At 53.6% G+C, this 11,881-nt stretch overlaps 1 protein-coding gene and 1 long non-coding RNA gene across 2 annotated transcripts; one reads left to right on the forward strand and one right to left on the reverse strand.

Moving 5' to 3' along the window:
- The first annotated feature begins 93 nt into the window (after nucleotides 1–93).
- Nucleotides 94–5,196, forward strand: LOC116436480. The gene is made up of 2 exons (XR_004237023.1): nucleotides 94–1,097; nucleotides 4,047–5,196. It is a non-coding gene; the product is annotated as an uncharacterized LOC116436480 (long non-coding RNA).
- On the reverse strand, nucleotides 5,106–11,870 carry RIT1 (Ras like without CAAX 1). Its single transcript, XM_032093620.1, has 5 exons — nucleotides 11,688–11,870; nucleotides 11,130–11,186; nucleotides 9,458–9,531; nucleotides 8,856–9,047; nucleotides 5,106–7,706 (listed from the first exon to the last, which is right to left on the reverse strand). The coding sequence occupies exons 1-5, from the start codon at nucleotides 11,785–11,787 to the stop codon at nucleotides 7,476–7,478; spliced, it is 654 nt and encodes a 217-aa protein (XP_031949511.1). The 5' UTR covers nucleotides 11,788–11,870; the 3' UTR covers nucleotides 5,106–7,475.
- Nucleotides 11,871–11,881: the final 11 nt, after the last annotated feature.

Genomic DNA, 11,881 nt, shown 5'->3' on the forward strand with positions numbered 1-11,881 from the left:
CTGACTGCAGGGCTTGTAACCAGGCTTTTCCTCAGAACGTGCTTCCCAACACCACTCCAAAGATCTGACCAGGATTAACAGCAACAGCAAAATTCCCTTCTCCCTTGGTGTGAAAAGCGTGACTAAGCCCAGATGACCCTAAGATTCCTTTAGTTGCAAAGGAAGGATGAATGGACGGAAGCGTTCGTGGACCCCTGGTCGAAACTGAATTCTCCAGGAAGGTTTCTGTCCATCCCGCCCTGGGCAGGACACAGCGCTCCCTCCTCAAGCGCAGGGATTTGGCTTCTGGGGTTGTTTTTCTGCAGCTGCCCATCGACAGTAGCCAGAACAACATCGCTCGGCACAAAGCCACGGCTTTAGAAAAGGCCAAATAGCCCCGGGCTGTGTTTCCCCAGCAACAGATTCCAGCCTTAACGCCGCTCTCTGCTCTCCTTGAGAGCTCCCCGTGCGGCAGAGAACAACTTCCAGAGGTGCTTCAGGTGTCTCAAAACGAGCTTCGGGTCTCGTCCGCGAGGAACCAGGAGGTTTCAGCCCAGGCTTTACGAAGAGGTGGGCGATGATCCTGGAACAGGGATGTGGCGTTCCTCGGCAGAGGGAGGCGAGGATCACAGACCCGTGATTAGGGTTGGAAGGGACCTTAAAAATCATCCAGTTCCACCCCTTGCCCTGGGCTGGGACACCTCCCACTGTCCCAGGTTGCTCCAAAGCCCATCCAACCTGGCCTTGGGCACTCCCAGGGGTTGGAGCAGCACCAGCTGCTCTGGGATGTCACAACTTTTGTGCTTTCCACACCTTGGAGCACCTCGTGTGCCTCCTCCAACACAACCAGAGTTAACACTAAAATCTGACTTCAGCTCTGCTCTGGGACAAAGACAAAACCAATCCAAGTGCAACAGGGACTGTCCCATCCCCAGGCTGGCCAGGGACAGGCTCGGCTGTCCCAGTCACACTGGGGAGGGAGGGACTGGAACACACAAGTTCATTAAGCTCGGCCAGAGTTCTGCTCCGGAGATTTAATTCCAACGTTTCGCTCCCCAGAGGCAGCCAGAGAAGGTGCTGAAGACACAAAATTACCCAAACCCACCAGGATTCTGCAGGTAATGAATGACCCACGGCACTCAGAGTTGAGCTAATCAGGGTGACCTAAATGCAGCCTTCCAGGACCTGAAGGAGCCCACGAAAAACATGGAGAGACACTCTTTGCAAGGGCCTGGAGTGACAGGGCAAGGGGGAGTGGATTCAAACTGCCAGAGGGGAGGGTTAGATGGGATATTGGGAAGGAATTCCTCCCTGGGAGGGTGGGCAGGCCCTGGCACAGGGTGCCCAGAGCAGCTGTGGCTGCCCCTGGATCCCTGGCAGTGCCCAAGGTCAGGTTGGATGAGGCTTGGAGCAGCCTGGGACAGTGGGAGGTGTCCCTGCCCGTGGCAGGGGGTGGGATGGGATGAGCTTTAGGCTCCCTTCCCACCCAAACCGTGCTGGGATTCTGTGACTCTTGCGGGCATTCAAATTCGATGCCCAGCGAGTCAGGACACAGAGGTTTATTTAACACTGATACTTCCCCTTCATTTCCACGTTCTCTGCAGCGTCACTGATCAGGGTGTTCCAAACCTCTCAGTGATCTATCAGGGCAATAATCAGAGTTATTGAGCAGTTGGCTAAAACTATTCAGCCCAAGTGCACAGTCACTGATTATCTTCTACTTATTGTGCAAAATGTGAAAGGGAATCTCTCTTCATCCTTCTCTGCTTGACTCCTGCATCCAGCACCACACGCCTTTAGAAACCGACGGGTTTCAGGTTCTTACCCCATTCAGACGAACGGAAACAAAAGGATTTGCATCATAAAAAGGGGGGAAAAAAGGCGAACAGAATGGGTTCGACAAACCATGAACAGAGAAAAGGTTTTGTGGAGAGCATGGAAGCTCAGCCCCGACTCTCTTCCCACCTTCCCCGGCTCTGCCACTGCCACCGGCGGGATTTTGCTCGGCGCTTGGCACAATTGGGTCTCTCCTCCTCCAGCTCCGCTCCTGCCTTATCTCATTCCCCGCAGGAGCGGATGGCGTTGCCAGGGCGATGTGAGTCACTGCCGATGGCAGCGCTGGCTGGGGCCCTGCCGGCATCTCCTGCGAGCGGGAGGCACCGGAGGCTCCGTGTCCTTTCGGAGCCCCAAAGGCGCGGGGCTGGGGCTGCCCCGGGGGTCCCTCTCTCCCTTATTCCACCCTCATTGAGATGCAACAGCTGGATCCGAGTTCTGAACGAGCCTTTCCAGAGCGGCGGGAGGATCGCGGGGCCCCTGCGGAGGCTCCGTTGTTGTCGGGAATTGGAAAGGATCCAAAAAGTAAAGCCAAGAAAGACCCTCCAGAGCCTGCAGGGGCTGGGGAGGGATTCCTGTGAGGAGCAGCTCAGGGAGCCTGGGGAAAAGGAGGCTCAGGGGGGACCCTGTGGCTCTGCACAAGTCCCTGACAGGAGGGGGCAGCCGGGGGGGTCGGGCTCTGCTCCCAGGGAAAAACAGGACAAGAGGAAATGGCGTTAAGTGGTGCCAGGGCAGGCTCAGGGTGGGCATCAGCAGGAATTTCCCCATGGAAAGGGTGCTCAGGCCTTGGCAGGAGCTGCCCAGGGAGGTTTGGAGTGCCCATCCCTGGAGGTGTCCAAGGAAGGGCTGGAGGTGGCACTCAGAGCTCTGGGCTGGGCACAGGGTGGGCATCGGGCACAGGGTGGACTCGATGGGCTGGGAGGGCTTTTCCAACCTCGGTGATTCCATGATTCTACAGCCCCAGAGAGCCACCACCACCTGAAGCTGCTGGGCTGGAACAGAGCCTGGGTGTCCGAGCTCCCGGGTCACTGCTCTGCCACAGCCAGTGCCTGACCCTCAGGGAGAGAATTTACTGGGCCAAATGTAACAGGACAGGAAAGGAAAAACAGACCGAGAGATAAGTAAAGCATTAGTGGCAGAAAATGCAAAACAAAACCCCAAACCAACACAATAAATACACACCCACAAAATCCCAAACCCTGAAAAACCCAAAGCAAGCCCTTAGTGCTGCCGTGCTGCTCAACTCCTCCAGCTTCTCCCCAGCACCAACACAAACCCTGTGGTGCCACTTAGAGCAGAACATGAATTCATCTGCTCCTGGGATGACTCATCCCAAAAGGACTCAGCAGCCACGTGGGGACATCCCGTTATCACCGCAGCCAGCTCTTGGAAAACCAATTAGCAGCGTTCCCAAATTAACCCGGAGCACGAGGAGCCTGAGAGTCCTTGGGCGGCTCGGGGACACCGACCACGTGTGGGCTGGGAAGGGGAAGGTGTGGCCCAAGTCTCCACATTCTCAGGACACGCTGATTTCAGCTGGGACAGGACAAGAGCTGGACCCATCTGAGCCCTGAAAACAAAAAAAAACAAACAGGCAAAACTATTTGGGGAATATCCAGTTTACGTAACCTCGATTTTTACAAACATTTAAGCAATGCAACTTTCCACGGGCAGCTCCTCATCTCGGTGTTTGGGCCTGAAGAGAATGTTAATACAGAGACACAAAAATCCAGAGTTCAGGTCAAAGGTTGCCCAAGTCCTTCCTGGTAAGGAAGGGAACAAACAGCAGCTCAGAAAGGCAAAATGCACCGAGTGCCTCCCAGAACGATGCTGTTCCAAGGAGGAATTACAAAGCTGAGATCCATGCACTCACATCTCCCCACAGTGCCAAGGGATGTGTCAGTCCCACCTGGGTCTCTGCAAGGAACCCCAGACAGGCAGGAAGATGAAGGTGCTGCCTCCTGTCACAGCTCAAGGCCTGAGCTGATGCTTTCAAGTCACTTTTTTTCTTATGTAACAGAGGAATAGCAGAGCTGGTGGGGAAAAGAAGTTTGGGAATGGTGGGGGGAAAAGGACTGAACGGGAAAGAGCCCTTACACAGAAGATGCACAGCCCAGGGGGAAAAGTCCAGCAGGGCCTGTAGAGGATCATCCAATCCCACCGGAATCAGTGTCTTGGCCACAACCCATCTGCAGATACGGCTTTTTTAAAATGACTTCTGGTATTTTTTGCAGAGAACATCTGTATTTCCAAATAACTCGAACACTGTACCCACGTGAGGACTCCAGAGGAGAATTATTTCACTTTTTCTAACCCAGTCTGCACTTGAACAGTTGCAGTACAGGAGAGGAAAGAAAGGAAAACGACCCACACCAAAACCTGAAGGCAAAGAAGGTAGAAAGATCAACTTTGAGATGGTTGGGATTGGCTTTTCTGGTTCATGCACATCAGGGACACCCCGCTTGTGCACACGCTGAGGTTCAGGCCACGTCATTCTTCCCTTTTTATCCCTTCTCAGTTATCCCAAGGTGGTGTTTCCCCATCCTGAGCTTTGGGAATGCTTCAGAGTTGTTTCTGTATTTCTGGGGTTTATTCTATACAATCATAAGACACTGGAAAAGGCCCCTAAGATCACTGGAGAAGGCTCAGGAGTGATGTAATTGTGGCCTTCCAGGACCTGAAGGAGCTGACAAAAAACATGGAGATGGAATATTTAAAATGGTCTGGAGGCACAGGACAAGGGGAATGGATTCACACTGCCAGAGGATACTGGGAAGGAATTCCTCCCTGTGAGGGTGGGCAGGCCCTGGCACAGGGTGCCCAGAGCAGCTGGGGCTGCCCCTGGATCCCTGGCAGTGCCCAAGGCCAGGTTGGACACTGGGGCTTGGAGCAGCCTGGGACAGTGGGAGGTGTCCCTGCCCATGGAACTGGATGGGATTTTTAAGTCCCTTCCCACCCAAACCACTTTGGGATTCTGTGACCCTCCCAAACCCAACAGGAGAGGCCACAGCAAAAGCCTTGGACAGTGACCTCAGGCAGCTCCTCCTGCCCTTGGAAATTCACCACGCAGAGAAAAGCAACACAACTGGATGGAAAATGTTCATATTTCAACAATTTAGCACCAGACTCACAGAATTTTTAGCCTTTGCACCACTCAAATGCAATGAACCAACTCTTTTTTTTTCAAGCACGGGAAGCACATCCCAAATTTACAAGCACACAATGAACTGTCCTCCTTCAGCACTCTCAGGCTGAACAACCCCACCACAGACGGACACATCCAAAGCAGAGAGTTTGTATTAAAAATTATATATATTGTGTCAAATAAAACAATCAGTCTGTGTACAAATTTATACACGACAAAAAATAAAACTCTTTGAATAACACTGTGTACAAAAGAAAAAGTGCTGGCTGCTGTTCTGCTCTACGAGTTCTAGAAGCAACAGGCTCACCAAAGGCATTAGTAAACACCTAAACTGCATTGCAGGACTCAGGTAAGGCACAGAATTCAGTTATTTAGGGGTGAAAACAGTCCTGTACAGCGTTCAGCACCTCTGCCAGGCTCCTTCAGCTGTACTCCGAGAGCTGATGGAGAAGCACTGGAAAATACATCATCACCGTCAGGCCCCGGCTCTGAAACACCTGACAGAGCCCAAAAATGCTTTAGAGCCACTTCTGAGCTCATTCCTCCTCCTCTTCCTGCAGTTTTTGGCCAGGTGGTGTTTTTATCTGAGTTTCAGGCAGTTTTTAATCCAACAATGAGAACGCTGAAGAGATGCCCGCGGCCGCTCACACGGGAACAGGAAAGAATCTGAAATTCTGAACAATCTCAAGTGTCCTCAGCCTTTTCCAAGCAATTTTTCGATTCTCTGATTGCTGCCAGAGCAGCGTAGCACTGGGAGGAGACGAGAAATGGAAACCAATTTAAATGTCCAGCTCATCACAGAGCAAATGTAAAATGTAGCCCCTGCCACAATTCTCATTTGTTTAAATCTTCCACAAAGAAAATATTCTTAAAACAAACAGGCACAGGACTTCCAGTCCTATCTTAGGTAATAAGGAGTTTTTTTACATATATATATATATTTTTTTTTTATCCTCACTTCCTTTACTAATCCTTTTACACCTGGGTTCTCAGTTTGGACGCCCCTGTCCCGCGCAGCACAGACTGACAGCACAGATCTGAGTGGAGATCAGGAAGATCACTTCAGTCCAATCAACTCTTTCACTCTCCCACTGAAGGATTCCAGGCACTTGGTTCAGAGAAAACTGCTTTTAACCACATCTGAGTTACCCAGCTGTGATTTGTCCTATGGTTAAACAGCAAAATCCACAGGAGCACCAGGCACCTGATCCCAAAACTGCTGTAAAACCAATCAGCTCGAGGGCACAGAGTCCCTCCAGGTGTGGAGGATCTGCCTCACAAGCAAATCGCTCTTTGTGAGCATCAGAAACTGCCCCAGTTACCTGCACAGGTGAGATCAGGGAGGGGAGGAGCTGCTGGGCCTGTGCTTCCCTCCCCTGCTCCAGCAATGCTCAGACTGCACTGGGAGAACCCCACCAGGATGAGGGAATGTCAGTTCTGGGCCCAGACCCTCAGGATCAGCCACTTTCTCTGCAACAGTTCCCACAGAACAGCTGGGAATGACTATCAGAGACTCCCACTTCCCAAAGTCGCTGGCTCCTTTAGGGTGACACAAAGCTGACCAACTCAGCCAGTGCCCCGTTCCCACCAGGATTTTTAACGAGCCAGGGAGCTCCAAGCTGTGGCTCCTCCAGCACATCACACTCCAGGGGCTGTGGCAGCACCTTCAGTGCTGTCTGCAGCAGGAACAGCCCACATGTCCATGCACTGCTGCCAAGCCACAGCTGCCACAGGAACCACAGTTTGCCTTCACGACAAAGGGTGACGGGAATTTGGAAGGGGCTGCTCAGGAGGCAGTGGAGTCACGGTCCCTGGAGGTGTTCAAAGGACTAGAGGTGGCACTGAATGCTCTGGTCTGGGTGACAGGATGGTGCTGGGTCACAGGCTGGACTCGATGATCTCCATTTAAATGATTCTGTGATTCTGGCTTGTTTACATCCCACCTGCAGCACTGCTGACAAACTGATCACTTGGATGAACTTGCACACCAGTATTCCACGTCAATTTTCCTGGAAAGAAATCTATTCCATGAGGGCACAAGAAGTCCAGCCCAGCTCTGCTCAGTGACCTCCAAGGCCATGACGCTTTGTGAACGCCTGTTCAGCCTCTCACTCTGTGGGTTGTTGATCTGGAGAGCAGCAAAATCCTCTTGTGCAAACAACATGGGTTCAGCGAGGCTGGGTGCAACTCCAGCAATGGTTGGCACAGTTCAGCTGCCAGGGCACTGTGACCAAGAACAAACACTCCGAAGTGCAGGGCCACGAACCCATCGGCCTCTGTGGCCAACACGTGCTGGGTCCAGTAAAAAATGACAACAAACAAAGTACAACTGTCACTGGGTCTGAAGGTCAATATCCAGGATCAAGGGAACATGGTTCTAAACAAAAACAACTGGCAGAGTTACGCATTCCCTCCCAAAGTCCCCTCAGGTGTCACACATCCTGTCAGTGTTGTCACCGAGCTGCTTTGGTCACAAAAGGTCACAGCTTTTGTCCTGTTTTGCAGAGGAATTTTCTGTTCAAGTGACCGAATCCTTCTTCCTCCGAAAGGGAGACTTGAGTCTTTTCCAGACACTGCTTTTGGGCTTGGATTTCTTCTCCATGGCCATCACGGCCTCCTTCTCCTTCCTGCGGATCTCGCGCACCAGCGCGTGGAACACGTCGTCGATGTAGTAGCGGAACGCGGCCGACGTCTCAAAGAAGGGGCAGTTGAATTCCCGTGCCAAAGCAGAGCCTTCCTCTTTGGACACCTGGGAAACAAGTGCACACCCTGGTCAGGGAAGCCAAACCCCGTGAGTTTACTCTTTTGCCATCCCCTGTTGTGCTCAATGTTCCTCTGCAGGGACACTCCAAGTCCCAGGGCAGGTCGTTTCCACCCATCTCCAAAGGCTTCTCTGCAAACCTGTTCTGCTTTCACTCATCACTTCTCTGGCAATGCCAGAGACTCTCTGGACATTCACAAAAAACAAACTTCAAAGAATATTCCTTTTTTTGACCTAAACCTACAAGCTGTCTGACACGAGCAGCCTCAGTCCTGGTAGTTTGTTGAGTTAAGGAAGTTTCCTTCTCCCTGCCAGAAGCTGTTGTGTTTGTCACACTACTTCCCAGATCCAGGAAAACCCTTTCTAAAAGCTTTCTTGCTCCAAACCCCATCCACCCTGGCTTTGAACACTCCAGGGATGGGGCAGACAGAGATTCTCTGGGCACCCTGTGCCAGGGCCTCCCCACCCTCATAGGGAGGAATTTGTTCCCAATATCCCATCTATTCCTGCCCTCTGGCAGTGGGAAACCATTCCCCCTTGTCCTGGCACTCCAGGCCCTTGGAAATTGTCTCTCCCCATGTTCCTTGCAGCTCCTTCAGATCCTGGAAGGCCACAATGAGGTCAGCCCAAAGCCTTCTCTTCTCCAGGCTCAACACTCCCAGTTCCTTCAGCCTTTCCTCCCAGCAGAGCTGCTCCACCCCTCTGCTCATCCTGGAGCCTCCTCTGGGCTGACTCCAGCAGCTCCAGGTCCTTCCTGTGCCGGGCCCCAGGGCTGGGGCAGCTCTGCAGGTGGGGGCTCACCTGAGCGGGGCACAGGGGCAGAATCCCCCCATTCCTGCTGCCCACACTGGGGGCTCAGCCCAGGGCTCAGAGGGGCTCTGAGCTCGTGCCCAGCCTCACACCTACCAGCAAATCAGGAATTACAAACAAAGCAAAGCCCAGGATCAGCTGAACTTAAACACTTCATTTCTGTGCTTGCTACAGGCAGCCGGTTTTCACCACATTCCGTGTGAAACCAGCACTGCTCTCGTCAGAGAGACAACATGACAAGAAACAAAGAAAGGGACAAAACCCTCCTGTTTCACCACATTTTCCAACAGGAACAGCTCCTGAGGGAGGGCTCCCCGTGGCCTTTACCTGGCGCAGCTGGGTGAGGTCGGACTTGTTGCCCACCAGCACCACGGGGGTGTCGTCGGTGCGGCGCACGCGGTAAATGAGCTGCTTGAACTCGCGCACCTCGTGGAAGCTGCGCCGGTCCGTGATGGAGTAGCAGATGATGAAGCCCTCGCCAGCCCTCATGTACTGGTCCCTCATGGCTGTGAACTCTGCCTAGAAGCAGACAATGGCGTTTTAGTTCCACCAGTGTAAAGAATTCCTGGTTTTCTCAGGATGGGAGACACAACCTGAGATCCAAACCCGGCTGTGCAAACACCTGGGCATCGACCTCGCCGCCCCACAGGCCATGAGTGTGTTTGGGATGGCCCCCGAGGCTGCCTTGGCACAGAAACCCCACTGACACGTGATTTACCAGCTCACAGATGCTGCTGCTTCACCAGTGGGGAAAGCAGTGCCACAGTTCGAGTCAGGCACCATCAGCATGGTGCTCATGAGAAGTGAGAGAGCTCAAACCCCCCAGTTTGGAATAAGAGAGGCATCTCTGAGGCAGGATTTCTGTCTCTACACCTGATCATTACAGGCTGCTTCACGTGCTCTCCATTCACTTGTAATTACTCACACACCTGTCCTGCTGTGTCCAAAATATCCAGGTTGGCAGGTTCGTCATCGATGCGAATCCGGATTTTATAGGCATCCTCTGTGGATTCCCAGGACATCAGAAAGATTGGGATACAAGCACAACACTCATCAGCCACCAGCTCACCAAGACAGTGCTGCACTAGAACCACCCACCCCAGCAGGAGCACTGGACTACCTCAGTCTGAGCGTTGTTTAAATTAAGTTAAATTTCTAATTGTTCTGGTGCGATTCAACATTTCACGTGCAAAAATCGTGTTTTCCACCAAGGTGACCAAAATGAATTTCTGGTGACCAAAATGAATTTCAGCCCAGAAATTCATTTTGGTCACCCTGGTGGGAAACACAGAGGAATATCATCTGGTTTTTCTCAAAGCCAGAAAAGATCTGTAGTTCAAGGGAAGAACTGGTCGCCAACAACTGCTGACTTCTTAGAAGACATTATAATATATATCTCAATAAAATATATGAAACATTATATATGTAAATGTTAAATATTATATATGTAGATATAAATATTACATATGTAAATATTTATAATAAAGACCATATAAAACCAATCTGCTTATGAATATATAAATACACAAATATTTTGTGCCTCTCAGTCAGCACTCCCACACTTTAAGAACCCACTCTCAGCAAGAATTTGGCTTTTTTCCCCCCACTTTTCCTTCCACTGGGTAAATGTTGGTTCAGGTTTCTCCTAGAGATGCTGCCGAAGTTCTACAGCACCAGAGTGAGTTGTTGAGCACTTTCATCCCTCCCAGTTTCTCAAACACAGAAAACAATTTGGGCCTGACAAGTGAACAGCAAAGAGCTGAGCACAGCACAGAGCCTGGATTTTGTGAACAGACAACTAAAAATGGCTTAGCAGCAGTTTCAGTCCCTGTCTGCCAACACACAAACAGAGACAGGGCATGCCCTGAACGCATGGATTGGAAAACGATTGAAGAGCTGAAACTCAGGATTCACATCCCACTCTTAGGAATCTTCAAATCACAGAAACACGGAGAGGTTCAGGTTGGAAGGGACCGCAGCAGATCAGCTGCAGGGCCATCCCAGAGCACAGGGCACAGGATTGTGGCCAGATGGGGCTGGGATGTTCCCAGGGAGGAGACTCCACAGCCGCTCTGGGCTCTGCTCAGGGCTGGGCACTGCCCAGGGCAGCACTTCTGCCTCCTGTGCAGGGCAATTGCCGGGCTCAGGCCCTGCCCGGTGCTCTGGGGCCGCTGCCGGGCCCCGGAGCAGAGCCTGGGCCCTGCCCTGAGCCCTCCCTGCAGCCAGGGACAGCCAGGGCTGAGGGCCCCTCTCAGCTGGGGCTCCTCTCGAGGCTGAGCAGCCCCGGCTCCCTCAGCCTGTGCTGGGCACGGATCTCTCCAGGCCCTTCAGCATCTTTGTCACCCTCCGGGAGCTCCGTGTCCCTGCTGTGCTGAGGATCCAGAGCTGGACACAGCACTCCAGAGGTGCCTCCCAGGGCTGGGCAGAGGGGCAGGATCCCTCCCTGACCTGCTGGGAAGGCTCTTCCTGATGAGTGATCAAAGATCAATCTACAGCCAGATTTACAGGTATCTTTGAATTGAATACCTTAAAGCAACGGGCTGTAACAGCTCGACCTACCAAGGGAATGAACGAACAGAAAAGAGAAGAGATTTTCCTCACCAATGGTGGGATCATGATCCTCTGGGAACCGGTGACTGATGAACTGCATGGTCATGGCTGAAAGCAGAAATCAGGGAACAAGTGAGCAGCTCAGCTCACAGCTCCCCTGATCCCACCGTTACCCCACAGCCACGGCACAAAACCAAACCCGGGCACGGCCCGGGCCGAGCGCGGGAGCTGCAGTCGGCCCAGGGATGCTCCGCCCGTGTCCTCCGCTGGGACGAGCCCCAGGGACCCGGCCGGAGGCGGAAAGCGATGACCGGGACATCCCGGGAGGGGTCCGGACACCGCGGCGGGGACACCCCGGGATGGGCCGGGCCACCTCGGGAGGAGCCGTGATATCCTGAGAGGGGCCGGGACATCCCAGCGAGGGCACCCCGGGAGGGTCGGGATACCTCGGGAGGGGCGGTACCAGGCCCAAAACGGGGGTTTACTCAGGGAACGCGGCTCCCCCCCCAGCCGCTGCCCAGCCGAGCTCCTCGGGCCGAGTCCCCCGGCCCTGCCCCCGCGGCGCACGGAGGGTCCCGGGGCGGGTGGCGGCCGCAGCCCCGCACTCACCGCTCTTGCCGACGCCGCCCGCGCCCAGCATCACCAGTTTGTACTCTCGGGACTGCCCCGGGGCGCCGCCGCCGCCGCCCGGGCGGGCTCCGGGATCCATCGCCGCTCCCTCGCCGCTTCCCCGGCCCCGCTCCCAGCGACACCGAAATGGCGGCGGCTCCTCCGCCACAGCGCCCGCCCGGGCCCGCCCCGGC

The sequence above is a fragment of the Corvus moneduloides genome, chromosome 29 (genome assembly GCF_009650955.1).
Source record: "Corvus moneduloides isolate bCorMon1 chromosome 29, bCorMon1.pri, whole genome shotgun sequence".
In the NCBI taxonomy this organism is placed as follows: Eukaryota; Metazoa; Chordata; class Aves; order Passeriformes; family Corvidae; genus Corvus; species Corvus moneduloides.